This window comes from Oxyura jamaicensis, chromosome 4 (assembly GCF_011077185.1).
Source record: "Oxyura jamaicensis isolate SHBP4307 breed ruddy duck chromosome 4, BPBGC_Ojam_1.0, whole genome shotgun sequence".
Taxonomy (NCBI): Eukaryota; Metazoa; Chordata; class Aves; order Anseriformes; family Anatidae; genus Oxyura; species Oxyura jamaicensis.
This window is the reverse complement of record NC_048896.1, coordinates 49,113,712-49,126,598: the sequence shown is the minus strand read 5'-3', so window position 1 is coordinate 49,126,598 and position 12,887 is coordinate 49,113,712. Positions and strand designations below refer to the sequence as shown.

Below are 12,887 nucleotides of genomic sequence, written 5' to 3'. Positions count from 1 at the left end.
ATGTTATGCATCATAGTAAGTTTTAGTCCTGTAGCCTTAAGAGCAGCTGTTTGCAGTAAAAATATGTTCATGGCCTTTTCAGATTTTTTGAATAAATCATGAAGCTGAATCTTCAGATGCTTTCAGCATAGAGCTGAGAATATTTCCTTTTAAATATTAATGCTGTAACTAAATTTGTCAAATGTTGCACATGAAAGAACTTCTTTTAGGCTAAGAATTATTTACCACAATAAAATAAATAATCCTTTGTCGTTATCCACCCAAGTCTCAAAATAAATGTCAGGTGCCCATCAGTATGGCTGTTAATGCTAGAACTTTTATTTTAGGAAGTAAGTTCACCGCTGGCTCACTGTAACGGGCCTGGAGAGGAAGGGGATGTTGAGTGTTCGCTTGCGTGCGGGCTGGTATCTGCCAAGAACAATACTTTGCTCCTGCCTTGTGTTGACTTGGCAAAGCAAGTCATTCAGTGCTGCTTCTTGTGTTTCGTTATATACCTCTTCCTATATGCTCCTGAACGCTTCCTATCCCTGACATGTTTATTACCAGCTGATGAGCCCGGTTTGAGAGTGGGGAGATTTAAGCCTGTGAATGCGTGTTATTCCTCCTCCCTCTCTTGGGAAGGCATTGTGTTGCCTGATCTCCTTCCTTTGCCAGCCTTTCTTTGCCTTATCCTGTCCTCAGACTGGTAGCTTCCTGGCAGCCCTACGTGCCCGCCCGTGTCTGCCCCAGACGCTCCCAGCAGTAAAGGAAATGGGTAACATCCTTTCGGTGACCCTCCCAGGATGCGGGTAGCGCTGGGAAATTTTCAAGATGTCAGCTTTTGTTTTCTCACGGGTCTGATAGGAGAACTCTTCAAAGAAAGGTCCATCTTCTAGAGATTTCATGGGCATTCACACTCTTTGCAATACAGTTAAAAAAAAAAAATAATCCGACAACCTTAAATTTATGTGAGATTTGTGTCTGCAATAGTTGTAATTGAATGTAATATATATTATCATAATTACATGACAAACAGATACATATAAATAGTTACATGGCTTGAATCTGATAGCAATTTATTGATTTTGTAACCTTGTACCCAGTGAGTTGAAAGCTAATGTAAAATAAAACCCGAGCTGTGATTTCCCTCTGTGGAAAAGCTGGGTCCAGTGTGCCTATACAGTGACTGGAGAAAATCTTTCAGACCGGTGGGTTCTTCTGCAAATGATTTCACTGAAGGTGCAGTGCCAGCATTCTTGGTGTTTTGTATCAATATCAGTTTATAAGTTAAGAAATAAGAAGGAATATTTTTACTGATAAATATTCTTAACTTCCCCTTTTCAGTTTATTTTTTAGCCCTTCAACCACAGTGATGATAACTTTAAAAAGGTTTTTTTGTTTGTTTGTTTGTTTGTTTGTTTGTTTTGAGCTGGGCTTGGCTGTTTTACTTACGAGCTTGAAGAGCTGCATCAGGCACGCATGAACCTATTTCTGATGTGCACAAGAAGTGTCTTGAATTTTTTTTTTTCCAGTATTTTTCTCTTGCATGCTTGGAGATTCTGTGGTTTTTAGGTGGTGGTGTTCGTCACAGAGGGCCATTTAGTCTTCAGAATGGATGTGTTTCTTCCTCAAAATGTTTCCTAAGGTGTTGAAAAAGTATTTAAAAATTCTGTTTAACTACTGATTTCCTAGTATTTTAATGTGGTTAATTCTTCAACCCCCCCCCCACCCCCCCCAATGTTGTCAAGATCATTTGGGAGCTTTCACCCCAAACCAGTGTAGAAAAGAAAACACTAATGACCACCCCAAACAAAGCCATCCTGGTAGGCAGTTCTCCAGGTCTTCCCACTTTAGGGGTGCATTAAACAGCGTAGCCAGGTGGTCAGAAGAGGCGATTCTCCCACTGTATTTAGCATTGAATTCTCACCTTGAATTCTGTGTGTCATTCTGGGCTCCACTATACAAAAAGAGTGTTAAGGTCCTTTAAAGTGTCCAGAGTAGGGCAACAAAGCAGGTGAAAGGGCTGGAGGGCATCTCCTGTGGCGAGAGGCTGAGGACACTTGGGTTGTCTCATCTGGAGAGGAGGCGGCCAAGAGGTGGCCTCCCTGTGCTCTGCAACTCTGGTCTCTGCTCCCTGGTCCCTGACAGGATGTGGCCTAATGAAAATAATACTTTATTATTATTATTGTTATGATTTTTTCCCCTTGAGAATCAGACCTAATGGCTAACTGAGGAAAACTTACTCAGTGTACCTTTATTTTCCATCTTTTGATACTTGCTTCATTTTTATTTGTTTAATTAGCTGTTCCCCCTCAAATTTAGAAGTAATTTTGATCTTGGAGGTGGTTAGCAATTGGAGCAACAATTTTTATATTACTTCAGTATTAGTCTTATAGACACTGCTTAAAAATGGGCAGGTCTCCTTACGTTGTGAATACGAACTAACTCTTCACCTCAATGAAAATGTCACTGAGTCTCCTGACTTTCTTGTTGGTGATGTGACAAATAAAATCCTAGGCTGTCACTGTCACGCGATTCATTTGAAGCTTCAGCAAATTTCTCGTGGCATCTTTTCAACTGTGAAGGAAAATTTTAATCGCAACTGCTATTCAGATTTCGGAGAGACAGTGTTTTGTAGTTTAAGCTGCAACCAGCCTTTTTCACATATAAATCCAAAAAGATTGCCTGTAAGTAAACCTAATATTATCTTATTACCCAAGAAATAAACACAGCATGTACGTATGAAAGCACTCATTTCTGAGGTGTATTTCATCCTTGATAAACATTCATTGGAAATCTTTAAGCCTCATAATTGACCAGGGACAAATCCTGTAGGGTTTTCATCCTGTGTTTTGGGTTTTCTACTGCTTCAACTGCTGAGGCTTACAAAGGGGCTTACACCCCTGTCCTCAAAGGAGCTAATCAGGATTTTTCCTTTAGTCTTACACAAATGCATGGCTATTGTTCCCATAACTTAGGGCTCCTTTGTGGATGTGCTTGATTTTTTTAACCCATGGTGGGGTACGGAAGTGGACGTAGGTTGGAATTAAGTTTAATGTGTCAGCAAGAGGACCCTGAACACCTCATGTCATATTTAATGCTATTAAGCCTAAAGAACCGAGCCATTTGCAGTGTTCCTGTAGATAAATTAGTGTGCATTTCTAATGTGAAGGCATATCCAATTATTCTTCACAACGTAGCAAAACTTGTGCAATACTTGGGTTTGTAAACTGAGGTGGCCTTGTGAGATGAGTTGCTTTATTCTTTCTTACCAGAAATGTGTATTGCCTACATGGAAAGGTTACATATTTTTCTTTTGCTAACTTCTGCGTAATAACTGCGTGTTGCTTGAAATACGTTTTTTTTTTCTTGTAAGATAGGTGTCCAAAGTTAATAAATGTTACTACTGCTCTGTAGATTACTGCATTCAATTCTGAGTTTGTCTTGCAGTTAGTTGTTTGTCTTTTTTGGGGGGGGATAACTAGTAGGCAACTATTCCTGTTCCTATCAATGACATCGATTGCCAAAAAGATCTAATTAGCTCTGTAAAAAGTGAGGAAATACTTGTAGCTTCTAGCTGCAATGCTTAAGGTATTTTCTGAACACAACACAAAATTGAATTTAATTTATGTGGGAATTATTTTTAAAACGGTGTCATTTTTTTGATAGGGCTTCTGTCTTAAAGCAATAAACTAAAAGTGAACAGTCAAATAACTTTTTAAACAAAACAGGTTTTGTTTTTTTTGCACAGCATGTGGAATTTCCTTGGGTTCCAAAGCATCTCTTCTATGTTGGCATTGTGTGGCTAAGTTTAATTGTGCATTTAGCTTACCAACAGGCTTTTGAGAGGGCTTCTGCTGGGCAGGTAGGAGGGGCACTCGTTAATAACAGGAAGGTTTGCAGAAGGGACTGATGAATTAGTCACAAAGTCACTGGAATTGTCGCAGTTGGAGACTTATGATTCTGACAGAACAGTGTCATAAGCCATGTGTCTACTGACTCATCATCACTGATTTTTCCGCCAGTCTCATTTGATGAAAGCTATTTTGTACGAACAGTTAGAGCAATTGTTTCAAATATATCATAGGGAACATGCATGTTAAACACAGCAAGATCACTAATGAAAATACTGCTAGCAGTATTCATTTTTTGTGATTTGTTTGTGTGGCAGTAACAGCCTTCTCTCCCCTGCTTAGGAAATGCTTGGCACTTTTTTCTTTTAAAAACAAAGTGAGAATAATTTGAATATCGTGTAGGTGCTGGTATGATGCTTTTCATGCCAACAGGACCCCATTAAAAAGCTGCTGTGGTGCTGTAGGGCAGAAGTGTTTAGGAATACTACTAGCTGACCTGATCCACCTGCAGCTGTATGCTGCCATTCATAAGGTGGCTGTGTTTGATGGCATTGAAGTAACAGATGTCAGCCACATCTAGTCAGGCAGAAGTAGGGATAGTTGTATTTCTATAAAAATACAAACATAATTTGTCTTACCGTCTCTGGGTTTGGAAGGTGACCTGTTTTTTTTAAACCAATTTATGTATCAGATCGATCAAACAGGCTTTGGTTGCTGTGTTTGTCCCATGCAGGATTTTTGAAGTAGACATGAATGCATTGTTTGCGTTCATATAACATCTGAGAAACTTGATCTGTCAAGCCATGTTGTAAAACTTTCATTAAAATCTTGGATTTCCTTAAAGGTTGTGATAGCTGAGCCTTGGCAGCTGCTGTGGCATTAAATAAGGTTCTGAGAAAGAGCAACTTCATCAGCCATGACAGACAAGTGTTTGTAGGATTTACTAAATGTTCAGTCTTGAAACAGTATCATTAAAATATTTATCTTTAGGTAAATATTTATTTATATAAAGTATTTATATAAATACTTTTTATATATTTATATAAGTATTTATATAAATATTTACCTTTAGGTGCTGTCCTTATGACCTTAGGCTATGTGTGGACTATGTTTTCATCTTTTTAAAACAAAACCAAAAACAACAGGCAGTTGTAGGTTGCTGAGAGAACAAAATTTTTGAAGCATTATGATGCAGTGCTTACTTCCCCAGACTGCCTACATAAGATAATATTGCATTTATAAATATCTGAAAATGCAATGTTGGGATGGGAACAGAATATGTTTTAATTTAACTGTTTGTTTAAAATAAATAAGTGATCTATTTCAAGGAACAATTTATTGGAATAAACTGCCTACAATTTCCCCAAGACCTGCTAATTAAATAATTTGTTGAATCCTGTTTATGTATGGCTGATTGAAACATGTTAAAAGCCCTGTTTAACATTGTCTGGGTGTTGATAAATGGTTTGTTGTTTTAAAAAGATGTGTGAAGAAAAAAGCAATATAAAAATTCATTTGACAGATTAGGTAGAATTTTTCTTTATATTAAATAGGAAACTAGAGCAGTGAAGAACACATTTGAATACTTGTATTTTTTTAATTGTTTATATGCATTAATTTAGGCTACAGAAAGTGAAGCTGGTGATATGGATCTCAGTGGGTTGCCAGAGACAGCAGTGGATTCTGAAGATGATGATGATGAAGAAGACATTGAAAGAGCATCCGATCCTTTAATGAGTAGAGATATTGTTAGAGATTGCTTAGAGAAAGACCCAATAGACAGGACAGACGATGATATTGGTAAGTATTACAAAGTAGCAAAATGCCATCAAACTTGTTCTCCTTCACCAAAAAATTTATTTTTTGAGCTTGGGGTTTTATTTTATTTGTTGGCTTTTGCAGTTGGTAAGTTTAGTGTTTATTCTGTAAGCTGATCTCTAAAGGCCAATGAATGAGTACAGCCAAAGAACCAGAAAATGCACAAGATATGGGGGAAAGCTATCAGTGCTGACCTTTTAGGTTTCAACATTCAACTTATAATTGATATCAAGACTAGTTTATGAAGTAAGCATTTTTGCTTGCTGAAAATTGTTAGAATTTTGGCAAAGTTTATGTTCATGTCATCACTGGATTCCTACTAGTTTTTTTTGTTTGAGGTTGTGATTTTTTTTACAATATTTGTTGTACATAGTGGAGCCATAAGACCTTTACACAAATGTAAATCTACTAAAACTCATTTGCTATGTTAATGTACAGACTAATACATTGAAAGCAAAGCTAGAATTATAATTGTAATAATTACCATTTCTAATCTGTTTCACTGTCTGTTTTTTTTTTGTGTGTATGTGATTTTTTTTGTTTGTTTGTTCTTTTTTCTGTTTATCAAAGTATACCTAAATGATGATTTGTTGATTATGAGATGATGAAGGGACTGGAGCATCTCTTGTATGAGTAAAAACTGCGAGAGTTGGGACAGTTCAGCCTAGAGAAAAGAAGGCTCAAGGGGGATCTCATCCATGTGTGCAAATACTTGAAGGGAGGGTGTAAGGACAATGGAGCCAGGCTCTTCTCAGTGGTACGAAGCAACAGGACAAGAGGCATTGTGTGCACACACTGGAACAGAAGAGGTTGTCTCTGAACATCAGGAAACACTTCTGAACTGTGCTTCAGGTGATGGAGCACTGGCAAACGCTGCCCAGAGAGGCTGTTGAGTCTCCTCCTTGGAGATCTGCTCAGGGTGTCCCTGCTTGAGCAGGGTTGGACATGATGACCTCCAGTTGTCTCTTCCAGTCTCAACCGTTCTGTGATTCTGCATAAATAAAATTTTAGGAAAAAAGATGGAATTATATTGACTATTTCTAGTAGTTCTCAATGAAAACAAATGCCAAAATGTCTAACGTCTAGGATATATAATCCCTCAGCAGGACTGTTAAGAGCAAATGAGCTCTGTGTAGCTATGGGCTATGAAAAACCATCAAAATATGGGAGAAGTGTGTATAGCTGAGTACAAGTGCAACTCCAGTACATACAGAGTACAGAACAGCAGTAGTTACCTGTAAGACAGTAATCCTATTCTGCCTGGCCCATCCTAGGGGATCTTTGTGAATGCACCAGATGACAACTCTCTTGTAGTTAACATGCCTAGACTGAACATGGAATGGAAGGGTTTAGCAAAGAAGGTGCTCAGTTCTGAGAAATTTCCCTTCTTGCTGTCTTACTGTGTTTTATATAGGCCTATCATAGTTGTAATGGAGTTATTGCTCTGGCTGGATAGAGAATTACAGTTTCATTGGCTGTGTTCAGAGCTCTCGATTATATTACAGTTCTTCTATTATGCTGACTTTTACTTTGCAGGGTTTCTATTGATGGTATGACCAGCCAGTCTGTGCCTACAAAATACCCAGTAATTACAACAGGCCACTGTACAAGATTTATTAGTATACAGAAACGATTGTGCAGCGTTTTAGCTTAAGTAGCCTTAGGCATCTTTCTGAAGAACTGTCTTTGCTGTGCTTTGTTGTTTTGACATGCACGACTCAGTGGGCTTTTTCTCCTTCAGAACAACTGCTGGAATTCATGCATCAATTGCCTGCTTTTGCCAACATGACAATGTCAGTGAGGAGAGAGCTCTGTGCTGTAATGGTGTTTGCAGTTGTGGAGAGAGCAGGAACTATTGTACTGAATGATGGAGAAGAGGTCAGTAGAAGTTACTTCTGACTCTCCTGTTAGACATCCCAGAGTCCACAGTGTTATGGTCCTGTTTTTTTTTTTTTTTCTTTTTTTAAAAAAGTAACTTTGAGCCAGTAAATTAAGTGTCATAATTAAGTGTCAATTTGTTTTTCCTTCAAAAGCTTTTGTTTAAGCCCTTGCATAATATTTCTTATTCAGTAAAAGCATAAGAAAATAGTCATCATAACATACATACTTCCTGTCTATTGGAGTTGATTTGGGAAGTTTATTTCAATGGTTTAAAATCTAATGTATACTTTTTTTTTTTTAATAGGTGCCAAAAAATAGCTCATTTCCTTTGGGGGGGGAGGGGGGAAGAAGTGGGGATTATATCTGTATAGTATGATATTACAATGTTAAATGATTTTGTTTTCACGTATCCTGCAACATTTTATTTGTAGCTGGATTCCTGGTCAGTCATCTTGAATGGCTCTGTGGAAGTGACGTATCCTGACGGAAGAACAGAGATACTGTGCATGGGAAACAGTTTTGGTGTTTCCCCTACCATGGACAAAGAGTATATGAAAGGGGTGATGAGAACCAAAGTGGATGACTGCCAGGTAGAGTGTCCAACTCTAACACATGCAAAATTATGTACATATAGAAATAATACAACTGAATAGCCAGACAGTTTTATTTCAAACTGAGTGTATGTATAAAATCTGTAGTGCATAACCCCGTGCAATGCTTGGGAGATACGGTTCCTGCTGTTTGTACTTACAGGCCAGGAAATTGAATTCTCTTCATCTGGATAGGGATTGTTTTGGATGAAGAGGTTTGTCTGTGTGCTTTCTGCAGAGCTTAAGGCCTTGCAGCCTGCTGCATATATCCGTTGCTTCAAAGGTTCCGTTAGGTGGTTTCCATTAGGAAGATCTCAAGTTCCATTAGCTATTAGTCTCTCTTGCTTCTGCAGGTAAGAGCCGTTCTTCCTTGGTGGACTCAGCTACTGAATCTTAGACTAATACATCTGTCCCATGGCTTTAAGAGTAGAAGATATTTTAGTTTCAGCCAGTCTGACCTTTCAAGAAAAATGTTTTGACCTTTGCTATATCATAAACAGTCAGTTGTAAAGGAGCACTTCCCATAGCATAAAACAGCTAGCCTAATCTGGATGTGTGGTGGCTGCTTACTTCTTCCCATCCAGAAGACAATAGTCAGTCTCTGGGAGTTTTTTTTTCTTGGTCCTGATGGCTAATTTGCTTCTATCAGATGTCCTTTGAAATGGGTGAAAATGTGTTAATGCTTCCAATAAGTGCATAAATCATATCTTGTTAGAATAATGTTCTGCAACAAATCCAAACAGTAGGAGATCTGTTTCAGCTACTAATGACTGCTGGAAATAGAAAAGTTCTGTAAATAAATCATGAAGAATGCAGAAGAAAATTCTGTCTCAGGGAATCTTGTGCCTTTGTCCTAAGTATGTACGTGGTGATTTTGCAGCTTGTCGATCAAAAAAAAAAAACACCACTATTTTCCATTCAGGTAATGACCCAAGTTAATTTAAGGAGACAGACAGTTTAATCTCAAGAATTTGCAATTCATAGTGTATGTGTATTTATTTTTACAAGTTGTAGTGGGTGGTCTTAATTATATTTGGATAGTGTAGGTACTAGGAGTATTCTTAAGTAGGGAGATCAAAGCAGCTAAGCAAAAATGGCTGGTAAATGCTTAGTCATTTTGTTCTGATGAATCTTGGGCTCCTCTGATAACAAGATTGTATTGGAAATACCGTGTATTCGTCTGCTTACTCCAGCTGAACTGCTGGAATAACAGATTTGGTCAACCGCAGATGGAGAACCTTCTTTACCTTTTCTATCAATAGAGTGCTTGCATCATAAGTCTAAATGGTTTCCTGAAGACTTTACCTTTTAATACTGGTGCGTGATGATTCTTTCCAGTTTGTTTGTATAGCCCAGCAAGATTATTGCCGTATCCTCAATCAAGTGGAAAAGAACATGCAGAAGGTAGAAGAGGAAGGGGAGATTGTGATGGTTAAGGAGCACAGGGAGCTTGATCGCACTGGAACAAGAAAAGGTCACATTGTCATCAAGGTAAAAGCAAAAGGGAAGAGTCTTGCAAAGGTCTATGTTCTATAAACTTCTGAACTTGGCAAATAAGGCCCAGGATTAGATGAGATATATATGTGATAACATCTATTTGAAAGTAAAAAGTTCTATTTTTTCTGCTTTAAAAAGTTATGCACGTGAGTGACAAGGTGATTTTTGTAAAACTTAATTACAAAAGCTATTGTTTGCTTATCTCATCAGTCAGTAGATACCAATATTGTTCTTTCTAGTGTAATTCTTCAATATGATACAAGAAAACAAATTTTCATTTATTGAAAATGTATTTTAATTTTTAAGTGTGTTTTTTCTTCCTTTTTTATGTAGGGAACAGCTGAAAGGTTAACAATGCATTTGGTGGAAGAACACTCTGTGGTCGACCCAACATTTATAGAAGACTTCCTGTTGACGTATCGGACCTTTCTTTCCAGCCCAATGGAAGTGGGGAAGAAGTTGTTGGAGTGGTTCAATGACCCCAGCCTCAGGGATAAGGTTAAAAAATCCCCTAAAATTTATACACTTGTTATATGCATGAAAATATAAGCTACTAAAAATAAAATAAAAGCTTTTGAGTGTTTTTGACTAAACTGAATAAGACACAATTTTAGTGGCAGAATGCATGGATAAAACTACGGAAATATTTCTTCTTATTGTACTTTAAGAACAAACATGTTCAGGCAAGGTAAATTAGCCATAATTTACCTTGTTGTGTTATTACTACTTAACTTAGTTGCTTGTAAGTATAGGGAAAGCTTTTTTCAAGAATTAGCATTTTTATTTAACATCATTTAATGTAGTTCTATTGTGCCTTGAAATTTGAGCATGTAACTGAGTCCTGTTGTCTACACATAATAGTAATTAACACAATTTGCCAAACATTTGGTGATAATTTATCCTTATATAAAGATACTGTAAAATAGAGCCACTGTTAGGAATTTAATCTGTTGGGCCTTACACAGTGTTAGGGGGAAAAAAAAAAGAAACACAACAATCAAACAGTCCCTTCCCCAGTCAAAACTACCATGAGATAAGAATGAGGCCCTGTGTATTCAGTTTTGGCACACTGATAGCAGCACACTGTCTATTGAGACTATACTGTACTTCCCACTGTAATGCTTTATTTCGAATGTATATATTTGTCAAATGTAAAACACTAGTTTAATTTTTTTTTCCAAATTTGAAGCTAGGGGAATAATATTAAAATTCTAGTTTTCAACTTTTATTTACATTTGGTTATTTTTCTACTAGAAATGCTAGTTTGTCTGCATGTTCGAGAAAGGATCTTACATTTGGCAGAGAGGCAGGTCTTTGCTTCAGGGAAGTGCTCACAGTTTCTGTGAAAATCTGACTGCTATGTACACTGGAAAGCTGCAGCTAATACTGTTTACCACAGACCTGCTAGAGCTTCAGATCGATAATGCCATCTTTAGACTTATTTTGTTTGTCCTCCCATGGATAATCTCCATAGCCTCTAGAAGCGTGAGCAACCACAGTTGTTGGTATCAGGTCTGGAAACAGAGCAGCTCTTGTTCTGCCATCTCAAGAGCCAACCCTTTCTGTCATTGATCAGCCCTGACAGAAGGCTTGGTTCTGCTTGGTGCTGCTTGGTTCACATGCAGGAAAGGCAAAAGTCAGAATAGCTTGGGAGAAGCAAAGATAAGTGAGAAACACATGACCTGGAAGATTTTGTGTCTGGATTAGGGGCTGGCAAAGGAGAGGGAAAGGGGTGAGAAAAATTTACAGAGCACAATCAGTAGCCAGTTATAGTCAGACTGGGACATTTGAGATCTAATCTTGCTTATGATTTTCCCTACAAACAGGGTACTTGACATAACTTAAACCATGTTTTAGAGCTGCTCTCCTGGTTGAAATACAAGTAGTAGCATTCTTCTGGAAGTCACTGTTCAACTCTTTTCAGTGCAGTGTCTGCTGGGTGCAGCAAGAAGTCCCTACTTTGAAAGCAGCATTGATACTGAAGTATTTTAAAATATATGATGTGGTATGGCTTGCAACTTCCCATTTTGCTTAAATAATTGTAGTTGTCCCACTACAACATTATCTGGATCTAGTTGTCCCACTAGACATTATCTGGATCTTCCAATGTGATCCACATTTTTTTAATTTTCAACACAGGTGTTTAACAGAAAGGAAGTTCATCTTCAGTTTTAAAGATGAAAATGTCTCAAATATGCGAGAATGCTACCCCTAGCCTACTTCCCTGTGGCTGGGAGCTGTAGTGCAGATGCTGTTATCTCCTTTTAGAAATCTAATCTCTCTAGGACTTCTATAGTAGTTGATTAGATTGGTTGTGAATTTCAGCATTTCTTCTGCATTCATTTGTTTTTCAGCACAAAAGGGAACCCGCTTGGAAACTGCATAAACACAATAAACCATACAGCTCCCATGAGGGTAGCAGAGTTTGCTTTTGGATGCTTTGTCTCAGATCTTTAGCATAAGAGTTTTAGGTTTTGTGCAGAGGCCAAGAACTGACAGTGGCCAGCTTTGTGATTAAAATTTGTATGAGATTCTGTTCTAAGCTCCAGTTCTTGAAATGTTCAGTTTTTTTCCCTATTGACTTGCTTCCCCAGCAGAAGAAATATACCTGTATTTTTGAGAACATTGAGTGGAACACCAATTTTTGATTAAGGAGCTTTTTGAAAATTGTGTGAATCAATCTTAGTTCTAAAGGTCAGAAATATTCTATTTTGTCAGGACAAGTGCTGCTGATGTTCCAGGTCAAATCACATCTAAAGATCGAATTTCAGTGGGAGTATATATTAAAAAAAAAAAACGGGGGGGGGGGGCAAGAAAATTAAAAAAAAATAAAAAAAATAAATAAAAGAAAGGCTCTTGCTTTGTGGCTTTACTGTTGAGGAATATTAATTGATAGTATCTTTTTTTTTTTTTTTTTTCCTCCCTAACAAACTGTAAAATACCAGCTAACATTCTTCTGAACTTGATAATCATAGTTGAATGAGGGAGCTAGGGGATAAAGAGAAGGGAGGAGGTGTAAGCCAGAATATTGAATGTAAGGAAGAGAATTACATGTATTTGCTGTTAAGACCTCTTTCCTGCTTCTCACAATAGCTCCTTTTTCCTGCCTCTGTAAACATACAATAACTCTTTTACATAGGCAAATGCCTAATGAAGTTAATGGTGACTTATCTCAACTTTTGTGAGTTTCAAGAGCCAATAAAAAAAAAGGAAGCTTTGTAATCATGTGCTTGAAGAATCTGAAGAATTAAGCAGATTTGGAAATGTA

General features: G+C 37.5%; 1 protein-coding gene across 10 annotated transcripts in view; it reads left to right on the top strand.

Moving 5' to 3' along the window:
- The window catches only part of RAPGEF2 (Rap guanine nucleotide exchange factor 2), a 183,648-nt gene that overhangs the window by 139,909 nt on the left and 30,852 nt on the right, over nucleotides 1-12,887 (top strand). For all 10 annotated transcript variants that reach the window (XM_035323554.1, XM_035323558.1, XM_035323563.1 and 7 more), the window contains 5 exons: nucleotides 5,456-5,633; nucleotides 7,393-7,529; nucleotides 7,964-8,122; nucleotides 9,461-9,613; nucleotides 9,953-10,117. In XM_035323554.1, the coding sequence (XP_035179445.1) occupies nucleotides 5,456-5,633; nucleotides 7,393-7,529; nucleotides 7,964-8,122; nucleotides 9,461-9,613; nucleotides 9,953-10,117 (792 nt within the window). The remainder of the gene's footprint in view (nucleotides 1-5,455; nucleotides 5,634-7,392; nucleotides 7,530-7,963; nucleotides 8,123-9,460; nucleotides 9,614-9,952; nucleotides 10,118-12,887) is intronic.